Source organism: Salvelinus alpinus, chromosome 34 (assembly GCF_045679555.1).
Source record: "Salvelinus alpinus chromosome 34, SLU_Salpinus.1, whole genome shotgun sequence".
Classification (NCBI taxonomy): domain Eukaryota; kingdom Metazoa; phylum Chordata; class Actinopteri; order Salmoniformes; family Salmonidae; genus Salvelinus; species Salvelinus alpinus.
Window position 1 is genome coordinate 15,324,636 of NC_092119.1, and position 21,958 is coordinate 15,346,593.

Consider the following 21,958-nt stretch of genomic DNA (forward strand, 5'->3'; position numbering starts at 1 on the left):
TCAGCTGCTCAGTTCTTTCAGGTCAGTACGATGAAGGAGAGGAGGTGAAGAGGAGACAGACCTTTGAGAAAGAGACCACGTCCCACAATCACACTTATACACACCAAAGATAAGTTATGATAGTTTCATCGAATACCAAGATTCAGCCTTCCTTTGCGCTCGGACAATCCAATAGCCGCCTGCATGCATAAGCAGAGCATTGGGCTTGTTTCTACATGAACTAACCTTTTTAAATATTCTGATTTATGGGTTTTTACTAATTTCAGCTAATTAAATTGAAAGTTATGCCAATGCCAGCATTCTCCCAATTTGTCAATCAGTGTGATGTAAATTGAAGCTGGGAAAATGATTTACACTGGTTCCAAATCCAATCCTGAACTCTGTGTGCCTGTGATCAGGATGGTAATGGCCATTTTATTCTGAGGGCTTCATGCCCAGAATGAAATGGCTGAGCATATTTGGAAGTAGAAAAAGGTTCTTTCAATTGTCAGAGAAAACATCTCGGACAAAGCAGAGAAAACAATGAATTTGGTCCCATTCTGCATGAACAAACCTTGTAATTCTCGGTACACTATGCATTGCATAATGTAACTGGGTATTTTAGAAATAGTTAAGGTCAATTACTATACATCTCTTTACGCTACTTCTATAAGCAGTTCCCACATTATAACAGACAGGGTTGGGGTCAATTCCATTTCACTTCAATCAATTCAGGAAGTAAACTGGAATTTGCATTTACTTCCTGAATTGACTGAATGTCCTGAATTGAATGAATTCAATTCTAATTAACCCCTAACCCTGATAATAAAAACAGTGAATATGATGTCCACCGTCTTGTTTCTGCCTCTCACAGAAGTCTCCAGCTAAAAAGCTAAGTCACGCCATCAGTAAGTCTCTGGGCTGTGTCCCTATTGGAGAGCTACCTCACCCAGTGTTCCCTGAGCAGTTAGAGAAACCCCAGGACAGCGTGCCACACACTGTGTAAGTACACTGGACTCTTCTGCCACCACTGGACACAGATTAAGCCTAGTACTAGACATACATTTACATTAGTCATATAGTAGACTCTCTTATCCAGAGTGACTTACACTAGTGCATTCATCTTAAGATAGCTAGGTCATAAAACAACATACCACGGTCGTAGTAAGTTCATTTTCCCTCAACAAAGTAGTTGCTAGTAGGAAAAGACAAGTGCTTATCATTTTTAGTTTTGTTTTGGGTGGGGGGGTAATTTAAGATACTTTTTAAAGAGGTAGGATTTCAGATGTTTTGGGAAGATGGGCAGGGACTTTGTCCTGACATTAGGGGGAGACTGGTTCCACCATTGGGGTGCCAGGACAGAGAAGAGCTTGGACTAGACTAAAGAACATGTTCAAAGGAGATTCCTCATGGAACGTCTAGGCCTAATCTGTGTCCATGAAACGGTCCTCTTATGTCTACTTCACCAAGAGAGTCCATCTGTCTCTGATGTCATCAAGTGCTGCACTGTAAGTTGTCCAAACTCCATAGGATAAAATCATTGGCTTTCAAGCTCGCTGCCAATTGATGGTGCATTGTCAATAGTTTCTCACTAAGATTGGAGGGCCATGATTATTTAGTTAAATGTGAGAAAGCTGATGTGTTAGGTTGGTTTATTGTGAGATGGGTGCTTGCATAGAAATATAATGATATATTATATTCTAAGTAATTCTATTATATACAGTGCCTTCAGAAAGTATTCACACTCTTGGACTTTTTCCACATTGTGGGGTGTTACAGACAGAATTTAAAATTGATTAAATGTAGATTTGCTTGTCACTGGTCTACACACGATACCCCATAATGTCAAAGTGGAATTGTGTTTTTCGAAATGTTTACAATTTATTTAAAAATGAAAAGCTGAAATGTCTTGAGTCAATAACTATTCAACCCCTTTGTTATGGCAAGCCTAAATAAGTTCAGGAGTAAACATGTGCTTAACAATCACATAAGTTGCATGGACTCACTCTGTGTGCAATAAACGTGTTAAATGTGATTTTTGAATGACTACCTCATCTCTGTACCCCACACATACAATTATCTATAAGGTCCCTTAGTCGAGCAGTGCATTTCAAGCACAGATTCAACCACAAAGACCAGGGAAGTTTTCCAATGCCTCGCAAAGAAGGGCACCTTTTGGTAGATGGGTAAAAATGACAAAAGCAGACATTGAATATCCCTTTGAGCATGGTGAAGTTATTAATTACACTTTGGATGGTGTATCAATACACCCAGTTACTATAAAGAAACAGGCGTCCTTCCTAACTCAGTTGACGGAGAGGATGGAAACCGCTCAGGGATTTCACCATGAGGTCAATGCTGACTTTAAAACAGTTCGCTAAATGGCTTTGGTAGGAGAACTGACCTAATGGACAGAGTGAAAAGAAGAATGCCTGTACAGAATAAAAATATTACAAAACATGGATCCTGTTTGCTACAAGGCATTAAAGTAATACTGTAAGAAATGTTTCAAAGCAATTCACTTTTTGTCCTGAATACAAAGTGTTATGTTTGGGGCAAATCCAATACAACACAATACTGAGTACCACTCTCCATATTTTCAAGTATAGTGGTGGCTGCATCATGTTATGGGTATGCTTGTAATCGTTAAGGACTGGGGAGTTTTTCCAGGATAAAAAAATAATAAATGGAATGGAGCTAAGCACAGGCAGAATCCTAGAGGAAAACCTGGTTCAGTCTGCTTTCCCCCTGACACTGGGAGATGAATTAATCTTTTAACAGGACGAGAACATAAAACACAAGGCCAAATCTACACTGGAGTTGCTTACCAAGAAGACAGTGAATGTTCCTGAGTGGCCGAGTTACAGTTTTGACTTAAATCGTCTTGAAAATCTATGGCAAGACCTGAAAATGTTTGTCTAGCAATGATGAACAAACAATTTGACAGAGCTTGAAGAATATAAATAAGTAATGATGGGCAAATGTTGCACAATTCAGGTGTGGGACGTTCTTAGGCTTACCCAGAAAGACTCGCCGCCAAGGTGTTTCTGCAAAGTATTGACCTAGGGGTGTGAGTACTTATGTAATGAGATATTTCTGTATTTCATTCTCAATAAATTTGCAAACATTTCTAAAAACATGTTTTCACTTTGTCATGGGGTATTGTGTGTAGATTGGTGAGAGAAAAAATATATATATTTGATAAATTCAGAATTCAGGCTGAAATCCAATAAAATGTGGAATAAGTCAAGGCACTGAATACTTTCTGAAGGCACTGAATACTTTCTGAAGGCACTGAATACTTTCTGAAGGCACTGAATACTTTCTGAAGGCACTGTAACTTACTTGCCAATTGGGTGTTTTGAAAAGCGGTTCTAAGTGATTCTATTTCTGTAGGTGCTTTGAACAACATTTTGGTCCTCATCAACCCGTTGTTTGTTATGTAATGAAGCTGGAGCTTTGCTATAAATCTAAGGCTTTGGCTGGAAGCCTTTCTTGAAAACATTATAGAAACTGTTTTATATCCTGCTGGCTGTCACATAACTGAACTTACATTTCTGTACATTTCGTGTTATTTCAGAATAATATCTATTGTGTTCCATATCGAACAGTAACTGAATGCCTCGATGCCTGTCTGCCTGCTTTTATATAGCAAGTCACAGCTACTTGACTCACTGTCTGTAGGAGCAATCCATTTTCATGAATGGGGTGGTGTACCTAATAAACTGACCGGTGAGTGTATATTGCCTTACATGTGTAGATTGTAGCTAAAACTGGCCTCAAGTTGACTATGCCTCACTAGTAACCAGATTTGCTATAGCCTATAGCTAGTTTATGTAGCCTGGGTGCCAGTCTGTTACTGGCCTCTTGCCAACTCATTATGGAATTGTCATGGAAAACATGAAGTCAGACTTGACAATTACATTGGAGTAGGCAAAATATCTATTGGTGCTTTCTTGCTTACTCCTACCGTATGATTGTTGTTTGGCATGACAGCACAAACAGATCTGGGACCAGGCTATTGTTAGTGTGCTGCTTTGTTGCTATTTTGGAGTCCCAGTAAAAGTTGATGCAGGATGAGGGTTATTCAGAGTTCCTCCCTCTCCTGGCTGTCATCTCCCTCCATCCCTCTCTTCTCCACCCTTCTTTCCTCTCTCCCTCTATTCATTCCTTTCTCTCCCTTTCCTCCCTCTATCCCTCCCTTCCCTTGAAAATAGGAATGATGTTGAAAACTAGTTTCTGGGTTCTACCAAACCAAACACACCATTTTTTATCAGAATGTGGTGACAGCAGGGAATGAGTCTGAGTAGTGCAGTATCATGGACCATAATGAAGTTAGATGGGGCTGAAAAGTAATATTCAGACTGTTAAACCTCAGCATTAGAAGTAAATCTCATAAAACCAGACTCTCTCATCACCATATCGGCTCTGACCAGATGGCACAATGTTCCGTTTCTTTTGCACATGGATTCTACTTCATCATTTTTATATTTCAATTTAAAATCTGAGGCAATTTCACTGCTTTTCCTTCCAGCAATATTCCCTGGAACCCTTTTTGGAATACATTTTGTGTGGGGGGGAAACATCCACTTTCTCAAATTATCTTTAGCAAAGCCCTAAAGGGGTTCCAAATGGCACTCTATTCCCTATAGTGAATTACTTTTGACTAGAGCCCTATTGGCCCTGGTCAAAAGTAGTGCACTATTAAGGGAATGAATGAAACAGTGCAATTAGGATGATGGTGTTTAAATGGAACTGGCTGCGGTGTTAAGACATGGCCAGATGTAATGGCTGCCGTTTAGGATGTTGATCTAGTCTTCTGTTTTCTAATAAGGACACATTTATTCTGAGAGAGGATGAAGGGTTTGAAATGTCCTGAATTTGTGTTAGTAGGCCTGAACCAAAAGGAAACAGTGCAATCAGGATGACGGTGTTTAAATGACCTAGATAGTTTTTGTGTATGCATTGTAGGCTACGTATGCCTTTAAAAAAAATGTAAACCACCATTCAAAAGTTTGGGGTCACTTAGAAATGTCTTTGTTTTTGAAAGAAAAGCAATTTGGGTTTTTTGTCCATTTAAAATAACATCAAATTGATCAGAAATATAGCGTAGACATTGTTAATGTTGTAAATGACTATTGTAGCTGGAAACGGCAGATGTTTTATGGAATATCGACATAGGCGTACAGAGGTCCATTATCAGCAACCATCACTCCTGTGTTCCAATGGCACGTTGTGTTAGCTAATCCAAGTTTTTATAATTTTAAAAGGATAATTAATCATTAGAAAACCAGCACAGCTGAAAACTGTTGTGCTGATTAAAGAAGCAATACAACTGGCCTTTTTTCGTTGAGTATCTGGAGCATCAGCATTTGTGGGTTCGATTACAGGCTGAAAATGGCCAGAAATTCTTCTTTCTTCTGAAACTCGTCGGTCTATTCTTGTTCTGAGAAATGGCTTTTCCATAAGTTCTCAACTGGCAGCTTCATTAAATAGTACCCGCAAAATACCAGTCTCAACATCAACAGTGAAGAGGCGACTCTGGGATGCTGGCCTTCTTGGCAGAGTTGCAAAGAAAAATCCATATGTCAGACTGGCCAATAAAAATAAAAGATTAAGTTGGGCAAAAGAACACAGACACTGGACAGAGGAACTCTGCCTAGAAGGCCCGCATCCCAGAGTTGCCTCTTCACTGTTGACGTTGAGACTGGTGTTTTGCGGGTACTATTTAATGAAGCTGCCGGTTGAGGACTTGTGAGGTGTCTGTTTCTCAAACTAGAGACACTAATGTACTTGTCCTCTTGCTCAGTTGTGCACCGGGGCCTCCCACCCCTCTCTCTATTCTGGTTAGAGCCAGTTTGCACTGTTCTGTGGAGGGGGTAGTACACAGCGTTGTACAACATCTTCAGTTTCTTGGCAATTTCTCGCATGGAATAGCCTTCATTTCTCAGAACAAGAATAGACTGACAAGTTTCAGAAGAAAGTTATTTGTTTCTGTCCATTTTGAGCCTGTAATCGAACCCACAAATGCTGATGCTCCAGACACCCTACTAGTCTAAAGAAGGCCAGTTGTATTGCTTATTTAATCAGCACAACAGTTAAGCTGTGCTAACATAATTGCAAGAGGGTTTTCTAATGATCAATTAGCCTTTTAAAATGATAAACTTGGATTAGCAAACACAACGTGCCATTGGAACACAGGAGTGATGGTTGCTGATAATGGGCCTCTTTACGCCTATGTAGATATTACATTAAAAATCAGCCGTTTCCAGCTACAATAGTCATTTACAACATTATTAACAATATCTATACTGTATTTCTGATCAATTTGATGTTATTTTTTTGCTTTTCTTTCAAAAACAAGGACATTTCTAAGTGACCCCACATTTTTGAACGGTTATGTATGTAGTTCTGTTCTTGTCTATTAATGTTCCGTATTATGTCATGTTTCATGTTTTGTGTAGACCCCAGGAAGAGTAGCTGCTCCTTTTGCAACAGCTAGTGGGGATCCTAATAATAAAATACCAGAAAAAGGAACTCTGGCTGCAGTGTTAAACATGGCCAGACATGGCTGGGTTTGAAGCATGAAAGGATTAATAGTATAGGCTATTACCAATGGTCAAGATTTAAACCCATTGAGGCAATGAGACCCTTGTGACAGTGGGTAGGAGATACTTGGTATTAGGGCTGGGCGGTATACCGTATTTTACAATATACCGGTATTGATGCACGGACCGGTTTGGGTATTTACTTTACCTTCTATAACGGTATTTGAATGTTTGGTTTGTTAAATGTGATATGCCACTACTTGAGTCATCCCTCTCCGCTCTCTCTCTGTCTCTCTCTCTCCATGATGTTTTCCACACAGACCTAGTCCCACCCCCTGTCACTCAAGGAGCGCATTTGTTGTTGCTTGACCACGAGACACTTTCGTTCAGTCTGCATGGTCAATGCAGCACATGCAACAATGTTGTTTCCACTTTGATCTTAATATAAATCCACAAGCGTTCTATAATTACAACATTAGTTTGTGTTTCTTACATCTGCAAACAGCTAGTTTGTATTTTCTTAGCAAGTTAAGCTAAATTGTGTTAACCACTAATGCTAGTTAGCTGGCTAGCTAATGTAGAGCAAATGTAGCTAGCTAATACATCCTGATACCATTGCAGGTGGAGGCCTAAATCAGCATGTTGTTTGTGCAACAGTATCTTCTAAATCACAGAGGAATAGGCGAAGCATGAATATGTTGACTATATGAATAAAGATTTAATGTAGCCAAAGATTATAGGGTCCCCTAGGAAACACTGAACATCACTTTGGTTCCTACCCTGTCACAATAACTCCTCCCTGGCATTTTCATTCGTTGTCATGTTAAACAACACTGTATTCAAAGTGCCCACTATTATTTATATTCTAACTATAGAGTTATAATAAACATTCTATTTCCATGATTCCAAAAGTTCACCCAAGTGTTTTGATCTAAATCGCAACATTTGATAAAAAATAAGGCCTAGTATTTTATGCCCACATCGTGGCAGTGTGGAAATTATCTCAAACGAGTACAGGAAATGATTTTAGGTTGAAGTTGAATTGAACCGTATAAAACAATCAGAATGGAGAAAGTCCCATTGAAATAACTTATGTGTTGCCACCCTAGGGTCATGAACTACTCAAAAATAATATTTAGAACTTTTATTATTCAAAAACATAAAATCCCGTCAAAAATTTGAAAAATGATATGATTTTTTGGCCATATCGCCTAGCCCTACTTGGTATTGCTTAGCTCCTCAGCAGGCTATAAGCAAGCTGTGACTTTAGGATCCCCGTCAGACTGACAGTGAGCTTCCAGTGGATTTATACACTACACAAAGGGGAGCAGAGTTATGATTTTGTGATGGACTATCTGTCACTGTTAATCTAGAACATCTAAAACTACTGTGTCCTCAACTGGCTTAGACAAAAATAAATACTACCTGTACTGTCCTAAAATATGAGTTTAAAATATTGACCAGGTCATACTCAGTGTAACCACACAACCTTTACTCACAGTCTTTAATGTCCGAATGTCTCATGTTGTTTTATTCCTTCAATCATCTTTTAGTCAATACTCTCATTGCAATTGGAAATAGCTATGCAATTCACTTTGTTGTGAGTACGATTAGAATTTTATGACAGGGATATTGACAGACGGAGAGAAAGGAGGAGAGTGAGGAAGCATTACCAGGAAGTAGTGAATTCATTAGATTTTTTGTTGTTGCAGCCTGCAGGTTGCAAATATTATTTCCAAATGCTTTCTTCAAGCTGATTTCTGAAGTCAGAAATAGAATGAAAGAGATGTCTTACCAGGAATAGAGGCGAGACTGATATGAAGGCTAGGGGACATTTATGAAAGTACAGCCTTGTCTTCTCTGTCCTCGATGCCACAGGCACAATGAGTAGAAGGCCATTGCATTGTCATTAGATGCCCACTCTTCGTGACAACGCTAAGCTAGCTCATTGCAGGACTTTGATCATAGAATGCCTAAATATACTGTTGACTTGTTCTTATTAATTGACCTTTTGACCTCTGTGGCACCTCTGAGTGGGTTGTGGAACGTTGTGATGGGAACTTGTGACATCACATGTGACTGAAATCATTATCAGGGAGTCATACTGAGACCAAGGTCCCTTTTACAGATGAGCCTTGAATTAAAGAAATGACAGAAAATGCACACATCAAAATATAAATACAAAATTAAAGCAACATTTAAAAAAATTATAATAATCATCATCATCAGTAATAAGGTCCTCAATCAGCTTTCTGAATTACCCTACAGGCACCAAAACATTATTTTGTAATAACATTTGGAAGATTGTTCCACAAATAAGGTCCAAGAACTAAAAAGCTGATTTACCTAACTCCGAGACCAAAGGATTTTCCAGAGTTATCAATCCCTGAGACTGGGTGTGGTAACTCCTATGTCTGAGGTTTAGTAATGATGTTAGGTACAGTGGGACTTTTTATAAAGGGCTTTATACATTGCTATGTTTTCATGTATCAACCTATGTGACATCAGAGGGCCATCCAACTTTCTGATAGAGACTGCAGTGATGAGTACTGAAAATGGCTCCCGTAATGAAGCGCTGTGCGTTTATAAGAAACTGCATCTAACGGCTTTAGTGAAGTGGCAGCAACATAGGTGATGTCGCCATAGTCTAGGACTGATTTGGAAAGTCAACGGAATAATCTGCTTTCTACTATTTAGCAAGAGGCATGACCGATTTCTAGAAAAGAAGCCCATTTTTATTCTTAGCTTCTTAACTAAGTCATCAGTATGCTTTTTAAAAGACAGCTTTCCGTCTGTCCAGATATTTGTAAGCAGGGACAAAATCAATATGGACACCATCTAGCTCTAGAGGACAACATATTCGTAGTTATACCTGCAGAGAGAGAGAGACCGAGAGAGAGATTCTCAAAGCACGTCATTCTTAAACCTTTTATATAAGAGTCTTTTACTCAGTAAATAGGAGTTATATTTGTACACGGTTTGCTTAAAGGTTTGATGATTTACTTCTCAGAGGATAGTATAGTACTGTATATGAAAGGCCTTTTATGTAATGGGCCTTGGATAAGTGTCAGCGCTGCCTGGGCGAAGGAACTGTACACGTATGTAAATGTCATTATCAGAGAAGGCAGTCATGCATTTATTTCACAGAACGACAAAAACAAAATGATGGGAGAAAAAATCTAGTCTATTTAGAGGTTGAGATGAAGTGCGGTATTGAGAAAAAGTTTTTTTATTTTTATTGTTTTATTCATTTTATTATTATTATTATTTATTTATTTATTTTTGAATTTTTTATTGTTTATTTCACTTTTGTTTATTATCTACTTCACTTGCTTTGGCAATGTAAACATATGTTTCCCATGCCAATAAAGCCCCTTAAATTTAAATTGAATTGAGGGAGAGGAGAGGAGGGGACTGTATCGTCATAGTCATGTGACTGCTGGGTCTCCTTGGAGACAGCAGCAGTATAGTTCATTAAGATGCTGCTGGCTCAGTTAAGAGCAGAGCGGACCAGGGTAGGCAGCTGGCTACAGCAGCGCTTGAATGGTTGGATGTATTTGGCTAGCCAGACTGTTGCTTTCTACCCTCTAAAGGAGGTGAGTGAGATCTCATTATATCCTCTTATCTCAGTTATTATAGTATTAGGGTCCTGGATGAAAGCGGACGCTGGCTTTTTACACTGTTGTTAGTCGTAAATATTTGAGTTGAGATTTGACTTGTTTGTCAGAATTTTACTAAACTAGAGATATATTTCTAGGGACACTATATTCCTATTACACTCCCCTTTTCCTTGTCTGAACTGGATCAACATACTATTTTATTGTTTTGAACTTGGGATTTTATATGGAGGTTTAAAAATAGTACTTCAAAATATGTTCCTTATTATAAACTGTGTGGTTCGAGCCCTGAATGCTGATTTGCTGACAGCCGTGGTATATCAGACCGTATACCACTGGTATGACAAAATATCTATTTTTACTGCTCTAATTTAGTTGGTAACCAGTTTATAATAGCAACTCAGGGGGGGGGGTTGTGGTATATGGCCAATATATCATGGTTAAGGGCTGTATCCAGGCACTCCACGTTGCGTTGCACGTAAGAACAGCCCTTAGCCCGGGCCATATACCACACCCCCTCGAGCATTATTGCTGAAGTGTGCCTTGAAAGTATTAGCTTGACTCTGGGGGATCTAATATTGGATCTTCATGATAATACAAATACTATGCTGGTCAGGTCAGGTGGCCCCCTCATCGTTAGTAGTACTGTGAGTGAATAATTAATTCAGTTGCTTATTAAGAGAAATACTGATGAAAATATGATGCAGTACTATAAAGGTTGAACATTCTTTGAAAACATTTTGGAGAAACGAACAGTATGCTAATACTATTATTATATCAGTACTCAGTTGTGTTGTGACAAGGTAGGGGTGGGATACTTAAAAAATATATATATATATATTTAACCTTTATTTAACTAGGCAAGTCAGTTAATAAGAACAAATTCTTATTTAGAATGACGGCTTACCAAAAAACTCCTGTGGAGACGGGGGCTGGGATTAAAATAAAACATTTAATTAAAATATAGGATAAAACACACATCACGACAAGAAACACAACAACACTACATAAAGAGAGACCTAAGACGACAACATCGCATGGCAGCAACACATGACAACACAGCATGGTAGTAACACAACATGACAGCAACACAACATGGTAGCAGCACAAAACATGGTACAAACATTATCGGGCACAGACAACAGCACAAAGGGCAAGAAGGTAGAGACAACAATACATCACGCGAAGCAGCCACAACTGTCAGTAAGAGTGTCCATGGCTACAGTCCAAACACTTAAAAGACACACCCTATCCCCTCAGCCCTCAAAGTGGACACTTCTGATGACGATTCATGACGTCTGACGAGTATACACTTGCAGGGCAAGGGCCGAGGGAGAAAGGAATGATTTTTAAATGAACCGCCCTTACCCGGAAATTTGTCACTCGTTCATCCCGCGATGATTGTGTTTTCAGCCACTGGGTGCTTTATATGCGCTACAGTCAATTATGATTGCATGTCTACTTATATTAAATATATAATTATTAATATACGCCTGTTGGAAAAGCATTCATCATGAAGTTGGTTAAGAGAATGCCAAGAGTGTGCAAAGCTGTCATCAAGGCAAAGGGTGGCTACTTTGAAGAATCTCAAATATATATATATTTTGATTTAACACTTTTTTGATTCCATGGGTGTTATTTCATAGTTTTGATGTCTTCACTATTATTCTACAATGTATAAAATAGTAAAAATAAAGAAAAACCCTTGAATGAGTAGGTGTGTTCAAACTTTTGACTGGTACTGTAAATTAGAAAGATATTGGATCTTAATTGTATTTGATCACCCTGTTAATAGCCTGCATCTGAATGGAGATAGGGGGGGGGGGGGGGGAATCGATTAAATGGATGAGATGGAGAAAAAAGACCAAAATTAGTTTGTAACTGTTATTTCTCCATACATGGAACTAGAGTGTGAATATTGAAGTTCTCTGGTCCGAGCAGAGGAGTTTACGTCTGAAATGGCACCCAATTCCCTATATAGTACACTACTTTGATCCCTGGTGAAAGTTGTGAGTGTATAAAACATTAGGAACACCTTTCTAATATTCAGTAGCACCACTTTTGCCCTCAGAACAGCCTCAGTTCGTCGGGGCATGAACTCTACAACGTGTTGAACGCATTCCAAAAGGATGCTGGCCCATGTTGACTCCAATGCTTTCCACAGTTGTCAAGTTGGCTGGATTTCATTTGGGTGGTGGAACTTTCTTGATACACAAGGGACAAATCCAGCAGCATTGCAGTTCTTAACACACTTAAACCGGTGCGCCTGGCCTACCCCGTTCAAAGGCACTTAAATCTTTTGTCTTGCTCATTCACCCTCTGAATGGCACACATACACAATCCATGTCTCAATTGTCTCAAGGCTTTAAAATCCTTCATTAACCTGTCTCCTCCCCTTCATCTACACTGATTGAAGTGGATAGGTGTCATCAATAAGGGATCATAGCTTTTACCTGGATTCACCTGGTCAGTCTGTCATGGAAAGAGCAGGTATTCCTAATGTTTTGTACAATCAGTGTATAATGAATAGGATGCCATTTGGGATGCACCCAGAGAGGGGGTCTGTAGTGAGCCAGTGAGTGAGGATAATCTAGCCCAACAGAGAGAGCCCCAGCCTTTCAATCAAATTGTATTTGTTACATACACGTTTTTAGCAGATGTTATTGCGGGTGCAGCAAAATGCTTGTGTTTTGTTATATCTAACAATTTCACAATACATACAAATTTAAAGGAATTGAATTAAGAATATGTAAATATTTGGATGAGCAATGTCAGAGCGGCATAAACTAAAATACAGTAGATGTCAGTCTCAGACTGAAGTATGGACCAAACAGAGAGAGTCCCAGCCAGCCAGCAAGCACAGGACAAAACAGAGAGAGTCCCTGCCAGCTAGCACAGGACCAAACAGTGAGAGTCCCTGCCAGCCAGCACAGGACCAAACAGTGAGAGTCCCTGCCAGCCAGCACAGGACCAAACAGTGAGAGTCCCAGCCAGCCAACACAGGACCAAACAGTGAGAGTCCCAGCCAGCCAACACAGGACCAAACAGTGAGAGTCCCAGCCAGCCAGCTAGCACAGGACCAAACAGCGAGAGTCCCAGCCAGCTAGCCAGCTAGCACAGGACCAAACAGCGAGAGTCCCAGCCAGCCAGCCAGCTAGCACAGGACCAAACAGTGAGAGTCCCAGCCAGCCAGCCAGCTAGCACAGGACCAAACAATGAGAGTCCCAGCCAGCCGGCCAGCTAGCACAGGACCAAACAGAGAGAGTCCCAGCCAGCCAGCCAGCACAGGACCAAACAGAGAGAGTCCCAGCCAGCCAGCCAGCACAGGACAAAACAGAGAGAGCCCCAGCCAGCCAGCACAGGACCAAACAGAGAGTCCCAGCCAGCCAGCCAGCTAGCACAGGACCAAACAGCGAGAGTCCCAGCCAGCCAGCCAGCTAGCACAGGACCAAACAGCGAGAGTCCCAGCCAGCCAGCCAGCTAGCACAGGACCAAACAGTGAGAGTCCCAGCCAGCCAGCCAGCTAGCACAGGACCAAACAATGAGAGTCCCAGCCAGCCGGCCAGCTAGCACAGGACCAAACAGAGAGAGTCCCAGCCAGCCAGCCAGCACAGGACCAAACAGAGAGAGTCACAGCCAGCCAGCCAGCACAGGACAAAACAGAGAGAGCCCCAGCCAGCCAGCACAGGACCAAACAGAGAGTCCCAGCCAGCTAGCCGGCCAGCTAGCTCAGGACCAAACAGAGCCCCATCCAGCCAGCTAGCACAGGACAAAACAGAGTCTCAGCCAGCCAGCTAGCACAGGACCAAACAGAGAGAGTCCCACCCAGCCAGCCAGCCAGCCAGCCAGCACAGGACCAAACAGAGAGAGTCCCAGCCAGCCAGCCAGCACAGGACCAAACAGAGAGCGCCCCAGCCAGCTAGCCAGCACAGGACAAAACAGAGAGAGCCCCAGCCAGCCAGCTAGCACAGGACCAAACAGAGAGAGTCCCGGCCAGCTAGCACAGGACCAAACAGAGAGTCCCAGCCAGCTAGCCGGCCAGCTAGCACAGGACCAAACAGTGAGAGTCCCAGCCAGCTAGCACAGGACCAAACAGAGAGTCCCAGCCAGCTAGCACAGGACCAAACAGAGCCCCATCCAGCCAGCTAGCACAGGACAAAACAGTGAGAGTCCCAGCCAGCCAGCTAGCACAGGACCAAACAGCGAGAGTCCCAGCCAGCCAGCCAGCTAGCACAGGACCAAACAGCGAGAGTCCCAGCCAGCCAGCCAGCTAGCACAGGACCAAACAGTGAGAGTCCCAGCCAGCCAGCCAGCTAGCACAGGACCAAACAATGAGAGTCCCAGCCAGCCGGCCAGCTAGCACAGGACCAAACAGAGAGAGTCCCAGCCAGCCAGCCAGCTAGCACAGGACCAAACAGAGAGAGTCCCAGCCAGCCAGCCAGCACAGGACCAAACAGAGAGAGTCCCAGCCAGCCAGCCAGCACAGGACAAAACAGAGAGAGCCCCAGCCAGCCAGCACAGGACCAAACAGAGAGTCCCAGCCAGCTAGCACAGGACCAAACAGCGAGAGTCCCAGCCAGCCAGCCAGCTAGCACAGGACCAAACAGCGAGAGTCCCAGCCAGCCAGCCAGCTAGCACAGGACCAAACAGTGAGAGTCCCAGCCAGCCAGCCAGCTAGCACAGGACCAAACAATGAGAGTCCCAGCCAGCCGGCCAGCTAGCACAGGACCAAACAGAGAGAGTCCCAGCCAGCCAGCCAGCACAGGACCAAACAGAGAGAGTCCCAGCCAGCCAGCCAGCACAGGACAAAACAGAGAGAGCCCCAGTCAGCCAGCACAGGACCAAACAGAGAGTCCCAGCCAGCTAGCCGGCCAGCTAGCTCAGGACCAAACAGAGCCCCATCCAGCCAGCTAGCACAGGACAAAACAGAGTCTCAGCCAGCCAGCTAGCACAGGACCAAACAGAGAGAGTCCCACCCAGCCAGCCAGCCAGCCAGCCAGCACAGGACCAAACAGAGAGAGTCCCAGCCAGCCAGCCAGCACAGGACCAAACAGAGAGCGCCCGAGCCAGCTAGCCAGCACAGGACAAAACAGAGAGAGCCCCAGCCAGCCAGCTAGCACAGGACCAAACAGAGAGAGTCCCGGCCAGCTAGCACAGGACCAAACAGAGAGTCCCAGCCAGCTAGCCAGCCAGCTAGCACAGGACCAAACAGAGAGAGTCCCAGCCAGCCAGCCAGCCAGCCAGCCAGCACAGGACCAAACAGAGAGAGTCCCAGCCAGCCAGCCAGCACAGGACCAAACAGAGAGCGCCCCAGCCAGCTAGCCAGCACAGGACAAAACAGAGAGAGCCCCAGCCAGCCAGCTAGCACAGGACCAAACAGAGAGAGTCCCGGCCAGCTAGCACAGGACCAAACAGAGAGTCCCAGCCAGCTAGCCGGCCAGCTAGCACAGGACCAAACCGTGAGAGTCCCAGCCAGCTAGCACAGGACCAAACAGAGAGTCCCAGCCAGCTAGCCGGCCAGCTAGCACAGGACCAAACAGAGCCCCATCCAGCCAGCTAGCACAGGACAAAACAGAGTCTCAGCCAGCCAGCTAGCACAGGACAAAACAGAGTCCCAGCCAGCCAGCCAGCCAGCACAGGACCAAACAGAGAGAGTCCCAGCCAGCCAGCCAGCACAGGACCAAACAGAGAGAGCGCCAGCCAGCTAGCACATGACAGCACTGCTGATATGAAAGCCAGATGGACCTCTTTGTTTACTCGCCCAAATGACCTTCTATAGTGCAATGTCACCTTTCCTTTCCCAGTTCCTCACCAACCTCCGACTTCTAGTTTAATTAGATTCCTTGTCTGCTTTTGTGCCTCTTGTTTGGTGTTAATTCATTTTAAGCTCATAGCATTAAAATAAAATGCCAAGTCTATTATTCTTTCATACAAACCATACCAAATTAACTCCCACATACTGAACAGCACAATCAGTAGCAATCTTCTGCATACAGTACAGTTGTTCCCTGTATGATAAGAATAGTTCTTCAACAAGTAAGGTTGCATCCATTGAGTCTAGTTATGATTGCTTATGCATGAATCTTACAGTAATTTACATTTACATGCAAACGTCCCCTGTCCTCCCTCAGATCTCCCCGTAGAGACAGAACCCTCAGATCTCCCCGTAGAGACAGAACCCTCAGATCTCCCCGTAGAAACAGAACCCTTAGATCTCCCCGTAGAGACAGAACCCTTAGATCTCCCCGTAGAGACAGAACCCTTAGATCTCCCCGTAGAGACAGAACCCTCAGATCTCCCCGTAGAAACAGAACCCTTAGATCTCCCCGTAGAGACAGAACCCTCAGATCTCCCCGTAGAGACAGAACCCTTAGATCTCCCCGTAGAGACAGAACCCTTAGATCTCCCCGTAGAGACAGAACCCTCAGATCTCCCCGTAGAAACAGAACCCTCAGATCTCCCCGTAGAGACAGAACCCTTAGATCTCCCCGTAGAGACAGAACCCTCAGATCTCCCCGTAGAAACAGAACCCTTAGATCTCCCCGTAGAGACAGAACCCTTAGATCTCCCCGTAGAAACAGAACCCTCAGATCTCCCCGTAGAGACAGAACCCTCAGATCTCCCTGTAGAGACAGAACCCTCAGATCTCCCCGTAGAGACAGAACCCTTAGATCTCCCCGTAGAGACAGAACCCTCAGATCTCCCCGTAGAGACAGAACCCTCAGATCTCCCCGTGGAGACAGAACCCTCAGATCTCCCCGTAGAGACAGAACCCTCAGATCTCCCCGTAGAGACAGAACCCTCAGATCTCCCCGTAGAGACAGAACCCTCAGATCTCCCCGTAGAGACAGAACCCTCAGATCTCCCCGTAGAAACAGAACCCTTAGATCTCCCCGTAGAGACAGAACCCTCAGATCTCCCCGTAGAGACAGAACCCTCAGATCTCCCCGTAGAGACAGAACCCTTAGATCTCCCCGTAGAGACAGAACCCTCAGATCTCCCCGTAGAGACAGAACCCTTAGATCTCCCCGTAGAGACAGAACCCTCAGATCTCCCCGTAGAGACAGAACCCTCAGATCTCCCCGTAGAGACAGAACCCTCAGATCTCCCCGTAGAGACAGAACCCTTAGATCTCCCCGTAGAGACAGAACCCTCAGATCTCCCCGTAGAGACAGAACCCTCAGATCTCCCCGTAGAAACAGAACCCTTAGATCTCCCCAGTGAATAGCATCAATATACAATGTAGATTTCACATACAGAGGGGCCTCCCGAGTGGTGCAGTGGTCTAAGGCACTGCATCGCGGTGCTAGCTGTGCCACTAAAGATTCTGGGTTCGAGTCCAGGCTCTGTTGCCGCCGGCCGCAACCGGGAGACCCATGGGGCGGCGCACAATTGGCCCAGCGTCGTCCGGGTTAGGGGAGGGTTTGGCCGGCAGGGATGTCTTGTCACTTTGCGCACTAGCGACTCCTGTGGCCGGCCGGGCGCAGTGCACGCTGACATGGTCGCCAGGTGTACGGTGTTTCCTCCGACACATTGGTGCGGCTGGCTTCCGGGTTAAGCAGGCATTGTGTCAAGAAGCAGTGCGGCTTGGCTGGGTTGTGTTGTGTTTCGGAGGACGCACGGCTCTCGACCTTTGCCTCTCCCGAGTCCGTACGGGAGTCACAGCGATGGGACAAAACTAACTACCAATTGAATACCACGAAATTGGGGAGAAAACGGGGTAAAAATGTTTTCTTTTTTATTACGATTTCGCATACAGTGTAGCAATAAAGTCCTGTGATCTTTTGAAAACTACAGCACAGTAGTTTAGTATGATAATGCTTACAGTCATGGTCTCCTACAGTAATGTAATGTAACCCCATATTCGGTGTATACGTCTGTGTTCACACTGTAACAATAAAGTGGTGTAATCTTGTGTTTTACTGCAGTCAGCCGAAGCCAGTAGCCAACAACATGAACAACACAATGTTCATGTCCTCTGGTGTACCTACTCCTACTAAAAGGTAAGTGCCTCAGAATTGTCTTTGATATGCCCCTATAGCTAGCTATCATTTCTAACTTATTTCCTCTGAGTTCCTCGCAGAACACCAACTGCTTCTAGCCTCTTATGTCCTGCTTCTGTGTCTTTAAAGATGTCTTCCCCTGTGTATTTAAATATGTCAGTCCCCTTGTGTCTTTAAAGATGTCAGTCCCCCTGTGTCTCTAAAGATGTCCTCCCCTGTGTCTCTAAAGATGTCCTCCCCTGTGTCTCTAAAGATGTCCTCCCCTGTGTCTCTAAGGATGTCCTCCCCTGTGTCTCTAAAGATGTCCTCCCCTGTGTCTTTAAATATGTCAGTCCCCTTGTGTCTTTAAAGATGTCAGTCCCCCTGTGTCTTCCCCTGTGTATTTAAATATGTCAGTCCCCCTGTGTCTTCCCCTGTGTATTTAAATATGTCAGTCCCCCTGTGTCTTTAAAGATGTCTTCCCCTGTGTCTTCCCCTGTGTATTTAAAGACGTCTTCCCCTGTGTATTTAAAGATGTCAGTCCCCCTGTGTCTTTAAAGATGACTTCCCCTGTGTCTTTAAAGATGTCCTCCCCTGTGTCTCTAAAGATGTCCTCCCCTGTGTCTCTAAAGATGACTTTCCCTGTGTCTCTAAAGATGACTTCCCCTGTGTCTTTAAAGATGTCCTCCCCTGCGTCTCTAAAGATGTCTTCCCCTGTGTATTTAAAGATGTCTTCCCCTGTGTCTTTAAAGATGTCTTCCCCTGCGTCTCCAAAGATGTCCTCCCCTGTGTCTCTAAAGATGACTTCCCCTGTGTCTTTAAAGATGTCCTCCCCTGCGTCTCTAAAAATGTCCTCCCCTGTGTATTTAAAGATGACTTCCCCTGTGTCTTTAAAGATGACTTCCCCTGTGTCTTTAAAGATGTCCTTCCCCTGTGTCTCCAAAGATGTCCTCCCCTGTGTCTCTAAAGATGTCTTCCCCTGCGTCTCTAAAAATGTCCTCCCCTGTGTCTTTAAAGATGTCCTCCCCTGTGTCTCTAAAGATGACTTCCCCTGTGTCTTTAAAGATGTCCTCCCCTGCGTCTCTAAAAATGTCCTCCCCTGTGTATTTAAAGATGACTTCCCCTGTGTCTTTAAAGATGACTTCCCCTGTGTCTTTAAAGATGTCTTCCCCTGTGTCTTCCCCTGTGTCTTTAAAGATGTCTTCCCCTCTGTCTTCCCCTATGTATTTAAATATGTCAGTCCCCTTGTGTCTTTAAAGATGTCAGTCCCCCTGTGTCTTCCCCTGTGTATTTAAAGATGTCAGTCCCCCTGTGTCTCTAAAGATGTCCTCCCCTGTGTCTTTAAGGATGTCCTCCCCTGTGTCTCTAAAGATGTCTTCCCCTGTGTCTTCCCCTGTGTATTTAAATATGTCAGTCCCCTTGTGTCTTTAAAGATGTCAGTCCCCCTGTGTCTTCCCCTGTGTATTTAAAGATGTCAGTCCCCCTGTGTCTCTAAAGATGTCCTCCCCTGTGTCTCTAAAGATGTCCTCCCCTGTGTCTTTAAGGATGTCCTCCCCTGTGTCTCTAAAGATGTCTTCCCCTGTGTCTTCCCCTATGTATTTAAATATGTCAGTCCCCTTGTGTCTTTAAAGATGTCAGTCCCCCTGTGTCTTCCCCTGTGTATTTAAAGATGTCAGTCCCCCTGTGTCTCTAAAGATGTCCTCCCCTGTGTCTCTAAAGATGTCCTCCCCTGTGTCTCTAAAGATGTCCTCCCCTGTGTCTCTAAAGATGTCCTCCCCTGTGTCTTTAAGGATGTCCTCCCCTGTGTCTCTAAAGATGTCTTCCCCTGTGTCTTCCCCTGTGTCTTTAAATATGTCAGTCCCCTTGTGTCTTTAAAGATGTCAGTCCCCCTGTGTCTTCCCCTGTGTATTTAAATATGTCAGTCCCCCTGTGTCTTTAAAGATGTCTTCCCCTGTGTCTTCCCCTGTGTATTTAAAGATGTCTTCCCCTGTGTATTTAAAGATGTCAGTCCCCCTGTGTCTTTAAAGATGACTTCCCCTGTGTCTTTAAAGATGTCCTCCCCTGTGTCTCTAAAGATGTCCTCCCCTGTGTCTCTAAAGACGACTTCCCCTGTGTCTCTAAAGATGACTTCCCCTGTGTCTTTAAAGATGTCCTCCCCTGTGTCTTTAAAGATGACTTCCCCTGTGTCTTTAAAGATGTCCTCCCCTGTGTCTCTAAAGATGTCCTCCCCTGTGGCTTTAAAGATGTCCTCCCCTGTGTCTTTAAAGATGTCCTCCCCTGTGGCTTCCCCTTGAGTCCTGAGACAACTCATTATTATTTGTTTACTGCTATAGCAGCCCTAATGAGGAAGTCCTTAACAACAGTTGATTGAAGTAACATATATGCAAGGGTTCAATGGCTTTGTCATCAGAAGTAGAATAGTACCGCGTGTAGTACCCTGTGTAGTACCCTAGTACCGGCGCGTGTAGTACCGGCGCGTGTAGTACCGCGATGTAGACAGGCATTGGCAGCAGCTCCGGGCAATTTGAGAGGCAAGATTCAGAACACATTCTCCTCCAGGAGGACATCCACACACACACACACACACACACACACACACACACACACACACACACACACACACACACACACACACACACACACACACACACACACACAGTATTTAGATTAGTGTCAGCAGGCAGTCTAAAGGAAGCTGACTTGTTGTTCTATCGTCACCCCAGGCAGTCGCTATAGAGGTTACACGATGCTGTGTGCATTTAGATGAGAGAGGTCAACAGGAGGTGTGTGTGTGTGTGTGTGTGTGTGTGTGTGTGTGTGTGTGTGTGTGTGTGTGTGTGTGTGTGTGTGTGTGTGTGTGTGTGTGTGTGTGTGTGTGTGTGTGTGTGTGTGTGTGTGTGTGTGTGTGTGTGTGCGTGCAGTACGTGCTGAAAGAAGCAGTGATCCCAGGAGATAAGGTAATATTTTCTCTCGCATTATCAGATTAGAAGCAGACTAAGGAAGTGTGTGTGCGCATGTGCGTTCATGTATATTTGTGTGTGTTTGCGAAGCAGCAAGCCAGCCTGTCCCCTCCCAGATCCTCCCAGCGTCTCATTTTGTGCGCTGACATACTGTCACTTTTCCTTTGTAAATATTAATCCATGTAATTATTACTGTGTTCTGCTTGTCTTCCACTGAAGGGCCTGGGAGTCCGAGATGTCACTACAGCTGATAAATGGGCCTTTGCTTTAACTCACTGGCTCTTAGCTGAGTGTCGTGCACCAAAAGAATTCAAGCTTCAAGTTTATTTGCCATATACAGTATGTTATAATAACATAGGAACTCTTTCTCGCTAGAGCTCTCACATTAACAACAGTGCCTACAATATCTTCATTGTTTTATGTCCCAAGTTATACAGTATAATATATATATATATATTTTTAAATATATATAATTCCTGATTCTAGTTGATGATGCTATTTTTGTCTTTTAGAGTTTAGAGATTTTTAGTCCATCAAAGTCCATCAAAAATGTACGTGATTATAGGCCCAACTTTCACAGAATCAGTCTTGCACCTGAAGCGGTTCTCTGTGTCTGCTGACAAGGCAACTTCTCCCTCCTCCTACCCGCTCTCAGACAGAGAGATCCCTCAGCACTTGTCTTCCAAGGACCACCTCACAATTTATGACCTAATACTCAATCACAACCACAGTGCCAGAGAGAGAAAGAGAAGAAAAAAAAGGATTGCTTTTGGACAGGTCGATTAGTTTTGTTTTGGAGTTAACTGAGTATTGACACAAACTCCACCAGATAGGAACTCAGACTCAACGTGCTAGGAGGGAGGAGTCAATAC

General features: G+C 44.0%; 1 protein-coding gene across 16 annotated transcripts in view; it reads left to right on the forward strand.

Moving 5' to 3' along the window:
- LOC139563604 (dystrobrevin beta-like) overlaps window positions 1-21,958 on the forward strand; it is an 84,858-nt gene that overhangs the window by 17,195 nt on the left and 45,705 nt on the right. For 12 of the 16 annotated variants that reach the window (XM_071382431.1, XM_071382421.1, XM_071382422.1 and 9 more), the window contains exons 9-10: window positions 854-981; window positions 18,073-18,147. In XM_071382431.1, the coding sequence (XP_071238532.1) occupies window positions 854-981; window positions 18,073-18,147 (203 nt within the window). The other 4 variants (XM_071382430.1, XM_071382429.1, XM_071382432.1 and 1 more) reach the window with 2 other exon arrangements.